The following is an 18691-nucleotide window of genomic DNA, read 5'->3' on the forward strand; positions in this document are numbered from 1 at the left end:
TAAGACTTTATACCACAAAAAAAGTTATTGTTTATTAGAAGCAGGGGCGTCGCGTGGGGTGTTGCACTGCCGCAATTGCATTACCTTAAAATTTTGTAAGAAAAAATTAAGTATCTATAAAGTTTAAGTTATTTTTTAGAACAAAATGTCTTATAAAACTCCAATTTAGATAACGACCATTTTGCTCACTGCACTGCCGCAAACTCTTAGCTGTCCGCAAACTGCCGCAAATGAACTCAAAAAGGCAAAATTTCTTCAAAAATTACCGCAAAATCGGTATCTTGGGGTAAGTAAACAAGCTTGAAAATTCCCTAAAACAGTACTGGTTAAAGTATCAATCTATAAGTTGTTGTAAACAAAAATGAAAACAAAGCTAAGCAGAGCAGGGACAACTCGAGCAGGGTAAACTCGAGCAGGGACAACTCGAGCATAGGCAACTCAAGCACCGGAAACTCGGATTATTTTTGCACCACCTAAGAAAAATACCACGCGACGCCACTGATTAGAAGTAAGTTTACAGCTAAAAAACACATCGTGGGTCAGAGATTTTAGCTTTGAGAGCCGCATTTGACCCTGCTTTAAATAAAAATGCAAAAAAAACTTACGTAAGTTTCGACTTCTGAATTTTTTAGTAAATTATTTTAAATAAAATACACTGCAAAGCTCAGCTAGTTGTACAAAAAGTAACAAAAACTATAAGACGTAGTTTTATAACAAGTAAAATATATAAGAGCTTTAGATCAATTTAATGCAAAAACTTTAGTGTTTTTTCCAATAAAAAAACTTATAATAGACATTTAAGAAGTTAATAAAAAAATGTTGTAGAAAATCTATCAAGATACATATTATATCAACTTAATCAAACTAACTAAAATTTTATAAAAAAATCTATAAGTTTTTATTTAATACAAAGTCTTTTTACATGTCTTCTATAATTACTTAAAAGTTAATGCTTTTTTTTGTAAATTGTAAAAACAGTTAAAACTACGTTTTATTTTGTTCCACCTTTTATGATATTCAAACATAATTAATTTTTACGTAGTTTATCTAGCAGTGTTTAAATTTTACTTTACAAAATATCTGTAAGCTTGAACATTTATATATGAAAGTTAAAACTCGCTTTGAAAAGTTTTAGTAAAGATCTTTATATAATTTTTTTTTATGGTTGTTAAACATGTTCATGTAAAATGATCAAAAAAATGTTTATTAAAGAAAAATAACTTCATAATTGAGTTGTATTTTTTTAAGTTTAGGAAAACCTCGCGCAAAATACAAACTTTTTTTAAATGTTCATATGTATTTAATAAAATTTTGAATTTATAACATTCATTAGTTTGTTAAAAAGGTTTGCATTAAGAAAAACTATAACAACAGCATTTTTTCTTTCATAGGCCTTGTTGTAGTAAAATTAATATTCTGAACATTTCATTTTAATACAACAAAAGTTTATTTCACAACTTTTAATTACAATGTTCTAAAAAAGTTTAAAAGCACACATAATTTTTAGGAGCTATTCTGTTCCACTTTTTATTATATTCAAACATAATTGTTTTTTACGTAGCTTATATAGCAGTATTTTAATTTTACTTTACAAGTGTTTGAAAGCTTGAACATTTATATATGAAAGTTAAAAATCGTTTTAAAAAAAGTTAAACAGCTTAAGATGTTCATTTTAATATTTTTTATTTAAAACATTACAATAACCCTTCACATAAGTTACGAACTTAAATCATATGATTAACAAGTTTTGATTTGGTAGGAACTTAAAAATACCACTAAGAATGTATTTAATCATCGATAATGTACAAACAACTAGATCATCATATTTAAGTTAAGGAATTTTGTGCTTTTTACCTTCCCTTTTTGTATTTAATTTTGTTATATATTTTTTAATGTTGAAAACTTCTTACTTAAAATGTTTACATTCATGAAAAACTTCTAAACTTTAATTGAAATTAAACTAACATAATTACAAAATTAAGTCACTAACTAATTTTCAATTAGTTTCTGTACTAACTGTGTTTTTTTAGTTGTATGAACAAAAAATATTTCAATACATTGTAATACAAATAATATATTAAAAAGTTTTTAGTTTTTAGATTGTACATAAATAAAGAGTACTAAAAGTTCTTATTCATTCAATAGAAATGTTCAGTTTATTAACTTAAAAATTTCTATTCTATTTAAAACTTTTGTAAAGGAATTATAAAAAAACGATCGCACTATGCATGAAAACTAAGATAAAATAAAGACTTCGAAAACTAATACTGGACTCTGTTTTTGTTTTGATATGTAAGTATTTTTGTACACATGTTCATAATTTCCTTACGAATTTTAATTACTACGTAGAACAAACTAAACTAATTTTTTCTTGCTATAGTTGTAAACATCTTAGCATATAAAATCTATATCGATGATACTTAAAAAAGATCTATTATGTAAAAACACTTTACTTCTTTTACGACTTAAAAAGTAGTGAAAAATTTTAAGTTTATACTGTTATAGTACGTTATCAAAGAGATCATCTTTTATAATGCTAGCTTGTTTGTATATTAGTGTTATTGTTTAATCACCGACAAAAAAATAACGCTCAAAATATTCAGTCCTAGGAATTATAGAACGAAGAACCTTTCGGTCATCGGGCCGTACACATTAGGTACTTTTTACGTCTTGTCTAAGATAGGATCTTTTTGTGTTATAAAACAATCAAAAATTAACAACTTTTACCATTGAAATATTAGTTTTACTAAATAAAAAGAACATAAAATACGTTAAATGAAACTAAACACAATATAATGTATAGTATTTGTTCATGTTTAAAACTTTAAGAGTTATTAAAAACTACATAAAGATAAACAATAATGTAGTGTTTTGAATTTTTCTAAGCAAAAAGTCACTATGAACCAACAATATTTTACCATTTTAAATGAATATATAACAAGTAAGAGCAGCTTATATTACTAAAAATATTTAAATAAAGACAGTTTTTAACTTTATTGGAACAAGTTTCGAAATTAACTTGAATAAACTTAGCAACCAAAACTCTGCAAACAAACATTTACGAACAAATACCGGTGTTTATTTTTTAACTTTTATCTAATCCTATCGTAAGAAACCCTGATAGGCTAGGTTCAAATTTTTATACAAAACAAATTTATATACTTATTATTACGTTTGTTGCAACTTTTTTACAGCAATTATAAAAATATGTTAGTAATTAGCTTGTAAAAAACATAGTTTATAAACTAAGCACTAATTGTTTTTTTTTTTTCAAACGTAGTAAATTGCACGTATCTTATTTAAATTCATAAACTTAAATGTGAATAACTTAACTGTTGTAAAAAATCTTTTATGCGCTTTTAGTTTTCTTTTATGGTTTTGTAACATAGTTTTTACGATAGTGAAAGCAGGCGAAAACTTTATTTTGGAAATTACAGTCTGAGTTTATAACATTGAACATTTGCTGTGTAATACATGAAAATCTTTAAATTAAGCTTTTTCGACTAAAGTATAAATCATAAATTGTACTTAGACACAAAAACATCTTCTTGATAATTTTTTTGTGTAAGAGTGTTTTAAATAAAATACTATACTAGTTCGACAAATTGCTATTTTCAATTAAACTTAAATAAGTAACCTCTTTGTTCAGGTAACGGCCGTGTGTTAGAGTACTAATTTCTTACACTGGGCTTTAGTATTCCATGCACAGTGCGCATTACCTAATTCTGATTATAATCCACAGAATGATTTATTGTAAACGGAAATAACAACTTTCACAATTTTTTTGCTTTTACAATGCAGATTTTCCTCTATGAGTATCTGTTACTGTTTAAATTAAAATAAATATGGAATCGTATTAAAAACAGCTTGAAATTTCATAAATGAATAATTAACTGCTAAATGAGTATACACAATTTTTACCAAATAAAGGTACGCTTACAATCTACACCAAGATCAGCTAAAAACGTTCTTTTTTAAAGCAATAAAAAACGTTATAGAAACTTTAAATTAGGCCTTTTATTATTTTTTATAAGGTAAGCAGCCTTTTATAAGCAACAGACCATTTTTTTATAAAATTTTCCACTTTGCAGAAAAAATTCTTTCGCGGACCGCAGTTGCTTAAAATAATTGTAGTAATCAATAAAAATATTATCTTAAATAAAAAACTTTATAACATATTTATTAAAATTTCACATGTAATCACTTAAATTAGTATCCTAAATGTTAATATTTCTGCTTTTTCTACTATTATAAAAAGTTTATTTTTAGCTGAAAAGTATATAGTTGGCCACAGATTTTGCTTTGCTAGCCGCATTTGGTTCGCGGGTTGTAGTTTGTTAATCCCTGAATTAAGATTTTAAGTCAATAGATAATAAATAACTAGTGCACTTTTGTTTTTTCAAATTTTATCAATTTTTTTTTAAGATAGGTTGATTACTAGCTATTACAACTTTCTTAAATAATTTCGGCCCGCAGTATACTTTTTTTCTTTTACATTGCTGCCTATAAGTAATTTCTCGAAAACTTTTATAACAAGTTGTCGACATCTGTAATAAACTTTTACTGTTTTATATTGATTATTGAACGACAAAAAAAGCGCCAAAATAATTCTTTTTTGTACCTTATGTACGAAAAACCTTTCGGCTATCGAATCGTACACCACTTGGATACAGTTTAACGTCTTGTCTATGACTATAAACTTTTATAAGACAATAGATAAGTCAAGCAAATAGTTTATCTATTGTCAGTTAAAGATTTAGTTATTTCGTGTGGATCATTTTTTAGAAATGGTATTTTGAGTTTTAATTTTAGCCTTATCTGTAAACTAAGCATTGTTTATTGAACGACAAAAAAAGCGCTCAAAAATTTAGTAATTAATGTACGAAAAAACCTTTTCTTATAGAGAGTTAAAGTAAAGTTTGCAAAATAATTTTGAGTAATATGTTATGTTAGTTTGTTATTGTTATCGTTATTATTATTAATACTTTACAACACAATTACAGCAAAAGTTTTTAAAAATTACTAAATTTGTTATTAGTCTGTATTGCAGCTTTTTTATAATACTCGAACTGATATTCGATATGGTAAAATAAGTTTTAAATTTCATTCAAGTGAATTCCTTACATATTTTTAAACATATCTAATTGATAAACTCTTAAACAAGAGAGACGCGAGTGATTTATACTTAAACTGTTAAAAATTTATCAAAAAGGATGCACAATAAACAAAAAAATACTTTAACTATTAAGTTCAAAAAAATATTTTTAATTATAGCAATACTATGCTAATTACCAAAATATATTTTTTAAACCAACATAGTAAAAGTTCAACATTAGTAATACACAAATGAACATTCTAGGTCAATGACAAACAGTAAAATAACAATGTTTTATAAATCTAAATTTAAAATTCTGATTTTTTTTAACACGTAATACGTAGTTAAGAGATTTTCTGTAAACAAGTTTCAGCTCAGATAATCCAATAAAAATGACTTTGTTTACAAATTTTAACGATTAATCACTGGAATTTTTCAGTTGGCTTGTTTCGTTTTTTTTTTTCGTTGGTTGATTACTTTTTTTCTTATGTTTTGTTGCGTACATAAGATAAATATTTAGCCTAAAAACAAGATTAAAAATAAGAGAAAAATAATACTTTTTTAAAGAATTATATTTTAAAAATGTTTAAAGTTTTTCGATATAGTAGTCTAAATTTTTCACGGTTTTTTATTCTTTAAATTCGTATTTTGCTTTTTTTTTATCCGGTCAAAGGTTTAGCGTGTAAGCGCTTTGATAATATAATTTAAACATACCTTAATTAATTACCTCGAAAGTATTATACAACTAAATGATCAATTGATAGTATAAACAATGAAGAAATCTGAATTAAATTTTTGATATTTTAATTAAACATCAAAATTTAAAGTGAAACTAATTGGACGTTTAGTGTGTGACAAATATATGTTTAGATAAATAACTATAATAACTATTATATGTTTAGATAAAAATTTAAAATAGAACAAGATGATCAATGATTTATTTTTAAATTACTAATGATAAATTTTTATGTTTTGTTATAATGATTTAAGTAGCAAAAATAATTATTTTGCATGGAAAAAGTTCCTAAAAACAAACTTCGAAATCAAATGTTTTAATTTAAGACTCCATAAGATCAATATATTAATAAACTATCTTTACTACTATTTTTTTAACAATTTTTTATTTTATTTATCGTGCAGTGCAGTAATATTCGTCTATGACAAGCCACCTATAGAATTAAATTAATTTATCATAAACTAAAAAAAGTTTGAAATATATCAAAGAACATTTACACAATTTAAATCACAGATACTTTTCTTTAAATTTGATTAAATCATAATGTAATTGTTTAAGTTTTAAAATATAATGGAAGTTATTGGGTGTAAGACGATTAAAATTCTGTTAGTTTTATACTTTTTCATTACTCTAATAGTCTTTATTAATTGGACCTTTAGTTACATTTTCTACTTTTTCAAATGTAAAATAAAATTTCATTAATTAGTTTCATATTCTTTTATAGTAGCTATTTTAAACAAATTAGTAGTGTTTAAAAATTACGTTTTTAATTAATATTTTATATACGACTTTACTAATTAAATTTTGTGTTTTTTTTTTATCTTAGACTTCTTTCGAGATATAAACTCTTAATAGATGCCGGAATTCCATTGTCGTAGCTTGAATTGTAATGTAAGTTAAGTTGTTAGACTAGAAAAATACTCAAGTTATTTTTTTCATAGTTTAACTAAAATATTTTTTCTCATAAACAAATATAAACAATTCCAAAAAGAATTTTAACTTTTATTTCAAAATTGTTATTTTACTTTCAACTACTAATTTTGTTGTTGATGTCAAGTATAAAATTTTCGTTTATTGATATATTTTTCTAGACAATAAGTTAAGTATTTTAAATAAAATTTAAAAACAAGAAATCGTGAGACCTGGATTTCACTAATATTTTTGTGTTAAAGTTTATATTTGTTTTTTAAATATAAATAAAAATCAAGATATATTTTCATTATCCTTCCTAAGTAATCTTATATGTATTCATGATGACCAATTAAAGTTTTTTAAAAAAAGTAATAATGGTGCTATTTTTTCTAGTTTTTACGCAGTGTTAGCTAAGTTTAAATGTCAAATTATAAAAATTTTATGATTATTATTTTCAAAAAAAATACGTTTGAGAGTTTATGATTATCGTAGAGATTACAAAAAACTATTATTATTTTGAAAAATGTTTCTGAAAATTCTGATGTCTAGCAAAAATAATGTTACCATATTTAATATTTATGCCGTGAAATTGTTGAACACAGTTGTAATTTAAAAAATTAAATTTTATATATCGATTAATATTTGTTAATAATTAATGATTTTAAAATAATAATAAAGTCTAATAAAAAATAAAAATAAAATGTTTTGTTAATACTTAATAAAGTTTTAAAACTGCTACTTGTTTAAAAATTATTTAAAAAACCAAATAGCTTTTTTGTATTCATTAAATTACTAAACTTAAGTTATCCTAGTCTTTACTTTATATTTAACTATATAATTTTTAAGAAAAACTTTAAAAATTAGAAACATCTAATAAAAAGTATTCTGTCTGTCTGTTTCTTTAATTTTTTAAGCATAAAACTTAATATGATGTAATGCAGAGTACAAATGAGCTTTGTTTGTTTTTATAAAAGGTTTACAGCACTTTATATATGCTGAGAAAATGTATTTTTAAAATTTGTTTATCAAATAATAGTAATAATTTTACTATAATTTTAGAACAAAATTATATTCTAAGCCCATAGTCATCAAAGTAACATTAAATTTTTTCTAACACTTTGTAAAGGTACTAATTTTTTTATTTATTTATTAAATCTTGAATCTGAAAAAGTTTAACAAAAAAAACAGTTGCAAATTTAGATTTATTAGTTTTAAAGTTGGTGATTTTTGAACTAAATATCATTATGTACATTTAGGCTTATTTTTTATCAGGGCTTATTTAGTGATCAATTATTGTGTAATAACTTAGTATACTTATTATTGTTGTTTAATTGGTTTGTGTTTTTAACAATTTTATAAAATAAGAAAAAACAATAACTTATAAAACTTTCAAGCTTATTGTATACGTAGTATGGTAAAAAAATATATTTTCAGATTTATTACAACTTTAACGTATAAATTCCAAAGTGTTATTAGTGGACACAGCTTTTTTTTATAATAACCAAAAGGAACAGTTAATCATTATAGTTATACAACGTTCGTAATATAAAAAATGTTTACCTACTAAAAAGCAGGTTTAGCACTGAACAAAATAGAAAACTAAAAACAATCTGGCATTTTTCAAAACCTCGAAAATATTTCTGTTACAGAGCCCTAAAGGCAAGTTTAGCATGTCTTTTTACCAATAGCTGGTCGCTTAACACGAATCGTTTCATCTCCACCACGCCTTCACGTTAAGAAAAAAAAATCCTAAAAAAGGCCTTTATTTAACCCGAGGCAACGCTTTACTCTGTCTTTTCTCTTAATTTTATCTTTAAATAGGTTAGGTAAAAAAATAAGTTTTCTAAGGCCAGGGCTAGTATAAAGAGAACTTCCGGCAAGGTTTTTTCATCTATTTTAGACTGAGTTAGCAAGAGCAACGACTGGCACTAAATATACATAAATATTTTTTAGAACTATTTAATTTTCGTTATATAGGTTAAATTTAGGTCTATACTTTATAGATAACACATAAGTGTTTAAAGATAAAGTTTTTAAGTGTTCTGTATTAAAAATATTTTTGTTTTTGTTAAAACATTTTTTTGTGATCTTATTATTTTAAGTTTTCTGTTATTAAAATACTGTGAGCATTTTTTTGCTTTTACAGGTTTTAAGTATTTCTAAAATAGTTTTTGAGAATTTTAAGTATTTCTAAAATTTTCAACTTTGTCAATATTTTTATCATAACTATTTATCAAAAGTAGTTTAAATGAAAGCTGTTCCATAACTTTTTAACTTCACAATGAACCATAAAATTTTTGAAGTATAACTATATTTTTAAACGCTTACTGTTCTAGACTTGTTTTTAAAATTTATTATAAAAAAATAAAAATACTTTCAAATATTTTAATTATTTATTGTACATGGAGAGTATATTATTAATCATCATTTTTTATCTAGTTATTAATAAACTTTTTCAATCTAGTTCAACTCATTTAAAAGCACTATTTCAAAAAACAAAAAAAAAAAAAAATTTACAGGTATTAAGCTTGTTGGTTGTTTTTTATATAAAATCCAACATGCGTATAGCTTTGCTTATAATAGCTTTTTTTGGCGTCGTAAACGGAGGTGAGTAAATTTTTACATTTTAATAAAATCAATGTACATACACATATATTTTTAAATTTTAATCTAGTATTTTTTATGAATAACACCGTAGAAGTTTAAAAATTTTATTTGAACTAACAAGTGTTTTTTTTTTCAGCTTCTGTACAACCTATTGGTAAGTTAAATAGCATTGATAGTACAAACTATTTTCATAGGTGCTTTAGTTTTATGAGAAGTTTTTAGAGTTTTTAAAAGCTATAATTTAAAGCATCATTCAGAAACTTGCAGTTTAATTAATTTTATTTTTTATTTTAAAGTTTTACATTTTTACGTTCTACAGAAAAAGTCTCTGTTGACATTTCCGATAGTGAAGCCGTTTTGACATTTGCTAACACCAAACTTAAACAAAGTCCCGGTTAGTTAAATTATAAGTTGATGCAACAACTTAACTATTTATTCTAAATTTTGTAATACACCTAAAAAACTGAACTAAAAAAAAATTACATTTATATTATCTTTTCAAAGTCGATCAGGACACCGTCAAACAATTTTGTGATTCATAATGTTTTATATACTGAATGATAATCAATCAGAAAATTATTGATATAAATACTTTAAAACACAGTTGAATTGCTTAGTATATCTGAAGATAAGATTAAAAGCAAATCAAATTTGTCGGTTTTTGATTTAAGTTATATTCAAATGAAGTATCTATTTTGATAAAATAAATATAAAAACAAAGTTATTTTTAACATTAAACATAAAAAACTGGTGTTTTAAACAAAGCTTTTGAAAAGGTTAACTTAGAAAAATATTTTGTAGTTTATTGTATTCCTAAAAACGTTATAATTTCGTGTCAAGATATATTTACATGTTTTAAATTGATCTTTTTCAAAACATAGCCAAACTTGACGTCACACTAAAGGCCTTAACCACTCCTCTGGAAAAATGGGATGAACATGATCAAAAGTCTGTCTTGGAAGTTGCAGGACTTTCAGGAGGTTAGTTTTTTTTTAGCTGATTAAAATCAAAATTTGTTTAAGCTTTTTTTTTACAAAAATGATTACATAATCTAATTAAAGTTTTAGTAGCAAAACATTACTTATATTTTGATCTTTGAACTTTCAGCATGTGTTCTGTAAAGTTGTTGACAGTGTTTATATGCTAAACAGATAAAATTCAAATGGTTACTGAAAGGCTCTTTACTGCCGTTCAATGGAAAAAAAAAAAAACAATTGAAAAAGTTGCAAGCTTGATGATTCTATCAAATGAGTTTTGTTACAAAAACAAAACCCATGCAAACGCTTGTAAGTTAAAAAAAACACAAATGATAAAGTTTTAAAATAGCTTTTATTTAAATATAACAATTTATCGAACCAAATAAACTGTTGTATAAACTTAATTTTACTACTTGTTTTACTAGGTCCATTTTACTTAAATTAAAAGTTTAAGTTTTGTTTATAGAAAAAGTTAATTTTTGGAAAAGACTGTTTAAAAGCATTTGCAGATATTTCTATTGTACAGAATGGGAAAAATGTTTCTAGATATGCTTTTTTGTATGAAAGTTTGCAATATAATCAGTATTGTTTTTCAGGTGTAGGAGACTCAGAAGCGTTTTTGTCGAGAGTACTGAATGAAAAACATCTAGGATGTTTGAAACCGCACATAACAGGCATCGGAATGCATCCTGGTAGACTAACTGGTGATTTGAGTACCCTGGAAGAGGACTCCGTTTGTGAATGCGACGATCAAACTGACTTTGGGACATACGCAGTTATTCTTAACTGTATGACTAAAGCCCAAGGTATTTATTTTGTCTTGGAATCTTAAATTTTAACTAGACTACTATAAAAAACAGTGTTCTTATACAATGTTTTGCAAAAATTTTATTCTCCCTTATTTAAACAATAGCTAATTTAACAAGTAAAAACAATTATTTAAGTTTAATGCTTCAATAAGCTTAGTTATATCTAGACATATGTTACTTCTATTGTTATTTAGTTTTGAAAATATAGTTATTTTTAGATTCTTAAACAACACTTTCGAATTAAATTTGATACTTTTATACGTCGCCTTCCTCGGTAAACTTTGATGAATGTTTTATCAAAAAAGATAAATTTAAGGCAATTTTAAATGATAGACATTTTGTTTTAAATATATTGTATAATTTTCAGGTAACCTAAACAAAACTGAAGAACTTATCACAATTATCAATCTTTTAGGACGTCAACCATGCAAGTAAGAGTGACAATTTATAATTAATGTAGAAATAAGGTTTAAAAAAATATATTGGTTCACTTATTTAGTCAAAAGGTAAACTTAAGTTATGCACATCCTGTTTTAGCCATAAATTCACCTTTTTTATACACTATTTGTTTGAATCATAAACTGTAATTTTTTTTTTAATAGCTAAGACTCATGATGTTTTTCATAATCTAAAAATATTGAAAATGTTATTAAACGTAAAGTATGTAAATTACAAAAATATTTTTTTTAATTTTATCAAAATTTATATTTAAGTTTCGAATATTGTTTTTAATTCACTAAAATAAATTAAAGAAACTTGAGTTAAAAGTTAAAAAAAATAGTTTAAAAAGCAATTAAAGCTTTAGTTTGGTCCTAGTATAACATAACGGTTAAAAAATTAGTGGTACTATACAAGGAGTTGTCAAATGCCAGTGTAGTCAAGTCACTGAAGGTCATGAAGACGCATACTTGACTCTTATTGAATCATGTGAAAAAGTTAGAGAAAACATTTACAAAAATAGTAAGTTTTAAAAACATTGAAGCAAAAAATTAACGAAGTTAATTTAAATGAGCTTTTATACTTTTTTTTACTTATTTAAACAAAAGTTTATAGTTAAGCACTAATAACTTATACAATATCAATAAGTTGAGGCTCTAAGTTTTTCAAACTATATTTCAATTAATTATGGTTAGATTTAAACGCGGATATAACTTTTCAAAACTTTGACTTATACTTATTTTATCTTGCGTATAATGTATGAGGTGAAAAATAGTTTTTATAAACATGACATTTTTTGTGATAGCCGCTTAATTTTTAAAGAATTTTAATACTACTTAAAGTTTTATTTTTAAATTTAAAATGCAACATGTTTTCTAAAAAATGTTTTTTAAAAGTTTTAAATATAATAACAAGCGATTTACTAAATTTCTATAATGTACTATTTTATTATCATTTTTTAGTTTTAATAGAACGGTTGCATTTAAAAAGTTAATACCAACAATTAAGTCTAAATGGTTATGATTTATCTTAAAAATTATAAAATAAATGCTAAGTAATATAAATTAAAACTTTTTTTAGTTAGTACATTACCAGTTCACAAATAATTGTGTTCTGTAAAGTAAATTTAAATTGAAACTGAAAAATATTTTCAACATAGTTTTATGTGTAACACGTGATCTAGTTACTAAAAAAGTAAAAGAAATGTAGTACAAAATAACGATCTTTATTACAAAGTATTATAAACACCCTCAGGCTAAAACTTTACAGTTTAAAAATAATTTTTTAGCAATTACAATATTAGCTTGAATAAATTATCTTTTTTTTGCAAAAAAGTAAAAAAGTTACTTAAACAATACTTTAAAGTTTAAACTTATAAGTTGCATAGGTGCTGAGGTTTTGTATATAGTTTAGCGGCATTTTATATGTAACAAGCAAAATTTATAAAACCAAGTGTAATGCAAGTAAAAACTTTTCACAGGACAATTTTAAAAAATTATTTTGAATGATTAAACAGTAACAAAACTGTTTTGATTATTTTTAAGAATATACTTATTTAATTGATACCGAAGCTCACGACTATTAAGTTACAATACTTATGTAAGTTATTCAAAAAAATGTAAGCTTTAAGTCTTAAGAACTTATTTTAAGATCGTATTTAAGATAGTTTGTTGAGCTGAAAGGTAAGTCGTTGGCCAGACAGAATTTTGCTCTCTAACAATAGTTTTCAGAACACTGGATAATGGGTAAAAAATTACTTTTTTTTTATCAACTTAAAACTTCCAACTTTACCATTCAAAATATATGCAAAACAAACATGATTTAAAATTTAAAAAGTGCAATCAAACTTAAAACTTAACTTATATTACAAATACAAGAACTTTGAAATCTAATAAAGTTATCAAAATCATACGTTATTTGATAACAAGATATTACAAAGTTTTGAAATGTTTTAAGAACCAAAATTATATTACAGATGCAATTAAAAAGTACGCTTCGGAAAAAACTAACATACCTGTTGCTAGAATTAGCAGTGATGCCGTCAGACAATTGATAATGAGCCAATTTGGTAACAGTAATCCACTTCTTTTGACCCTTCTCTCACAAGACAAGGATTCAACTCAAACAACTTCGGAATACCTTAAACAAGTTATGCTTTCTGCCATTGGTATGTGAACTGAATACTTAACTATTAAGATTTACAATTTTAGTAAACATTCTAAACTATTTTAGGTGTTGATGCATCACTTGCTCATATATTGCTAAACAATGGACTAAGCGGTTCAGACCCAGACAAAGTAGCGATGATCAACTATCTAGCGGCTACTGGAGGTATCAGTCCAGATATTTTGCCTTTTGCTTTAAAAGTTGATAATGGAAAAGATTTCTACTTGCAATCACTCATAGGCTCGGTAAGTAAATACAGAATTGTTTTTATTACATTTTTTTTCAAAAAGTAGTAGATTGCTACAATGTTTTGATTAATATTTGTCTTTTGTAACCTTTATGTAACATGTATGTTTTATCTTCGAAAAATTATAAATTCATTTTGCATAAGTTGTTAATTTTTGTTTGTGTTATAAAAAAATTTATTGAATAGTTGGTGTGTAGCTCGGTGACCGAAAGGTCTTTTAACACACCAAGTCATTTGACTGAAATATTTGAGCGTTGATTTATTATTGTGTTCAATATGCTTAACATAATATAATAACTCAAATTTAATGTATAAAGTTTTTTTACTTCAAAAGATTTTATACATTTGTTTTTTTTTGCACTACTTGTTTTATATCCATAAAATAAACAAGAGAATAAAAAGTTAATTTTTTTAAGTGTTAAAGCCTTACAAAAATGGTTTAGTATAAATTTTTCTAGTACATACACGGTTCAACTAATATGTAGAACCTACTGTGGTAAAAATAAACAACAAATATGCTTTATATTTTTTGTATACTTTACTACAACTTTCGTAATGCGACATGTTTTTTTAATTAAATAACATTCCGACTTCACTTTTAGGGAGCTGTTAGTCCAGTTGTCGGACTGATTCTTTTAGGTAGAGAAGCAGGTGTTGCAAACGACGATTTAATGGAAATTCTCATCAACTCTAGTAAGATGATTCATTATATAAAGATTACATAGATTTCACTAGCCTTTTTAAATTATATTTGTATTAGTTTTAAAATTTGAGTACTTAAAACATTAAATTTCGACAAATTTACAAGAAAGTAATCTTTTGTCAAGCATAATTTTTCTGCAGTGGTTTCCCAAGATTCCGATAACTATTTGTCTAGCATTCATACACCTTACGTACCTGGACTTCCAGCTGGTATTTACCCTGGATCAGAGCTTTACTTTGCTAACTTCGAACTTTTAGGAGTCAACACTTGTGCCCTTCACGATTTAAGAAACAGGTGTATGTTAAAAAAAAAAACATTAAGACATTGTTTTTCTTTCTTTAAATAAAAGTTTAAAGCTAAAGATATTAAATCAATTAACAATAGCCTAATGTAAATTTTTCTTTAATTTTATTGTGTAAAAACAGACCTAAACAATATAAATTAAAGATTTTTTTGCTTTTATCGAAAAGGTTTACAAAAAATAATTTTGTTTAACTTAAAGATTTGAGTGTGGTTACAATGGAATCACTGCTGCAGAATGCGAATTGGAACCATACTGTTGCTACTCTGTGAGTTTAATATTGTTTAACTCTAACTTAATTACTTATAATATTAAAAAAAAAATTCTATTAGCTACCTTTATGTACATATTTTAGCTATTTTTTTGTTAATATAGAAAAACTATGTTTTAAGTTTTGGGCATTAAATAAAATATCTGGAAAATAAATTATAAATCTGCTTTTTAAAATATTAGAATAACTACTTCTACAAATAAATACTTTGAAATCTCAAAATATAAATGCCTTACTTTTCTTTGATAGTTTTTCAGTATTACTAATAACGTTCTTTATACAGCCCGTGTTTTTAACTGATGATAAAGTATCTGAAGTCACAGGAACTGCGATTCAATCTGCATCCGCAATTCCATGGTGTTATTACAATGTGTTCTACGTTTTACATGACTCATGTAAGTTTTTTTTTTTTTTTTGAAAATTTGCTTCTACGTACAGCTTTAAATGAAAATTTACAATAAAAAAGAAAGTTATAAGGTATAGTATTGTTTGAACAAACAAGTATACTTTACCTCAACAGTATCTAAGTTGCTTTTAACTTAAATAATAGTCATAAATTTAAATTTTCTTATGTTACTCAGATTTCATGACTGTACAAGAAGCTGGTAGTTTTGCTGCACCCTCTGAATGCAAACCTCTTTTCAAATATGGTTTACAAATTGACTCCGTTATGTACGCTTACCTTGATACATTGACATCAAATCCACTTGCGGCTTATCAAAACACGGTAAAAATGTTTTCTTAATTATACATATATGCCATAGTACGTCTTTAGACATTTCAAAGTTGATACATATATATTTAGCTTCATTACAAGTAGAGAACTACAATTAATTTTAATGTTAATCCATAACTCTTAAACTATCTAATTTGGTCTACAATATTTTATCACTTACTAAACAGCGTGTTGACTGTGGGTTCCCAGGAATAACAGAGTTTCACTGCGTGGCAATTCGCGGATGCTGCTGGGATGAATCGACTGCCAACATCGTTGGAGTTTCTCAATGCTTTCAAAAAACTGCTGATGCATTGAAATTTGACTTTTCCAAACTTCCAGCAGCCTACGTACCACGTAAGTTTTTATTAAGCAGCATTTACAGAATTAAACTAGCACCTAATATAATAGTAAGTTGACAATTAAAGTAAGCAAAAAAATCATAAGAAATATAAGATATATTTTGATTTTTGTTAGTTGTACTCAATAAAACTTAAGTTTTTTCTTTTTTATATAGTTGTCTGGTGTCTGTACTTATTTTCTCATACATTTATGAATACTTACGATTTATGATATATAATTGTAAAGAAAAATAAAAGTATCATTTAGAATATATTTTTTTCTAAAAACTTAGAATAGTATACTTTTTTCTTAACGAATACATTATTTACTCTTTTTTTGCAGTTGCAGGATCGTGTAACATTAACCGTAGACAAATCAGAGTTCTTTACTACAAGAGAAAAGCTTGTCACTACCCCCAAAAATTTTTTGAGTACGGCTACAATCCGTTAACTATTCCTAACAGAGTGGACTGTCTTGCTAGACTCGGTAACATTTTTAATAACTAAATTCTTGTAGTTACCACATCTGGATGTTGATATTACTATAAGCTTTATGAAAATAAGTTTATGAATATAACAACCTACTTAAAAAATATAGGAAATCAAGTATTTAGAACCAAGTTTGTTTTAGAAATACTTTTTTTAGAAACAATTATTTAGAAAGACTATTTTCTACTATCTTCGACTGATTTAGACATTTCTATCTCGTTTACTAATTGTTTGGTTGTTGTTTATTAACTATACACATTTATAATACTTTTAAAAACGACTATAACACCATTACAAGAGTCGAGCTGATAGAAATATTTTTTCATATAACTGAGAGTTTTATGATACTCTTTTTTTAGGCTGTTGCTATGAAGACAACCAGGCTGTAGTTGAACAATTCCCATTTGTTCCTAGGTGTTATCACAGAGAATCAGGTGGTATTACAGGCTTAACTGCTTCTGATGCAGCTTCTTTAATGGCAAACAAAAGTGGACAGAAAGAACAAACTCAAAATTTAGAAATGATGGTTAAAATGGCAGCAGATATGAAAAAAAAAGAAGCAGAGAAGAAAAAAAAAGAAGCAGAGATGCAAAAAACAGCAAAAGATCAGTAAAATAACCAATAACTTTTTTTATAACATTTTTTTTCAAGCGGCAATGCTTCTTTAAAACTTTAAGATGCTCCTCAGACAATTCGTCGCTTCGTTTTTATTTTAATTTCTTGTTTGGTATTGTAATGTAATAATAAACTCCACTTTTTGAATTGTGTTGTTACATGATTATAGTATGTTTTATTAAAGCTAAATAAATAGTTTTTAATTTAAACGATTGAAAGTTGACTTTGGTTAATAAACTACAATAAATAAAAAAGTTTCAGCTCAACTATTTTATTGAATCTAAGAGAATTGAAAAACTGACATTAGCCGGTTAATAGTTTAGTATATACAAAAGTTTCATAAATTAAAAGTATACCACCTTTAAATATACTACAACTTTTTTTAATATAAGTCCAGTGCAACATTATCAAAGTGTTGAGAATTTAGTTATTTTAGAATTAGATTTTTTTATAAAACAAACGTTTTAAATTGTATTTTTTTATCTCTATAAACGCCTTGCTTCAAATATAACTTTTATATTTTTTTAGATTGTAGAAAATTAAACAAAAAACTGTTCTTTGATACTTATAACGCTAATATTGAATATTTATTTACTATTTATTTTGCTTAGATTACAAAACGACATTTTATTAAAATCTTATGCGAAGATAATACAGCTTAGAGCAGTGGTCTGCAACCTTTTCAAAAGCTTATCATAGTAAATGCCTTAAAAGTAAACTCTTTGCTCACTAGAATATGAATAATGTTTATATTATTAATTAAAGGCAGTATTTTTAATGTAGAAAAACTTTATTATTTAAATAGCGTGTCAAAAACTGTAAATGTACGTTATAAATAGCTACATGTTATAGATAAAGACAAAAAAACGTTAATTTTAACTTAATTTTTTTTTGTGGACAGTAAAATATTTTCTACGCTTACTAGAAGATAAATGTTTTAGATAAAGCCAAACTAATAAAAAAATTACTTTTTAATAAATTGAGTGAAATTTACTGTTAGTTTCTTAAAACTTAAAAGTTTGCCAAAATAAACGACCTTAAAATTTAAAAATAGTTAAAAGTTAAGAATAAAAAAACTTTACTTACACAAATAGTTAAGAATGAAAATGATTTTTTGTTCTAAAAGTGTTTTCATGATAGTTATAGTATAAAACATATATTGATAATTCAAACTACCAGTAGTAGATCCATGCATTACATTTAACCGCAAATTTTATTTAGTAAAAAATACAAAGCTCAATCAATGTTTCAGCTATTTTTAGCTCTAGT

The 18691-nt window shown here is 25.0% G+C and overlaps 1 protein-coding gene across 2 annotated transcripts; it reads left to right on the forward strand.

The window, feature by feature from the left end:
- The first annotated feature begins 9210 nt into the window (after window positions 1-9210).
- Window positions 9211-17569, forward strand: LOC145835008 (uncharacterized). 2 transcript variants are annotated; one of them, XM_082942538.1, is made up of 18 exons: window positions 9211-9350; window positions 9487-9504; window positions 9670-9744; window positions 10232-10330; window positions 10502-10636; window positions 10924-11133; window positions 11504-11567; window positions 11978-12096; window positions 13550-13741; window positions 13807-13985; window positions 14590-14680; window positions 14831-14984; window positions 15193-15259; window positions 15546-15657; window positions 15844-15989; window positions 16166-16334; window positions 16662-16805; window positions 17167-17569. In XM_082942538.1, exons 1-18 carry the CDS (start codon window positions 9302-9304, stop codon window positions 17418-17420), a joined length of 2277 nt encoding a protein of 758 aa, XP_082798664.1. In that variant the 5' UTR covers window positions 9211-9301; the 3' UTR covers window positions 17421-17569. The 2 variants fall into 2 exon arrangements, with proteins under 2 accessions (XP_082798664.1, XP_082798665.1); XM_082942539.1 differs by lacking the exon at window positions 9487-9504 and having other exon boundaries at window positions 9271-9350.
- The last annotated feature ends 1122 nt before the right edge of the window (window positions 17570-18691 follow it).

This window comes from Thalia democratica, chromosome 4, assembly GCF_965202585.1.
Source record: "Thalia democratica chromosome 4, ktThaDemo2.hap1.1, whole genome shotgun sequence".
In the NCBI taxonomy this organism is placed as follows: Eukaryota; Metazoa; Chordata; class Thaliacea; order Salpida; family Salpidae; genus Thalia; species Thalia democratica.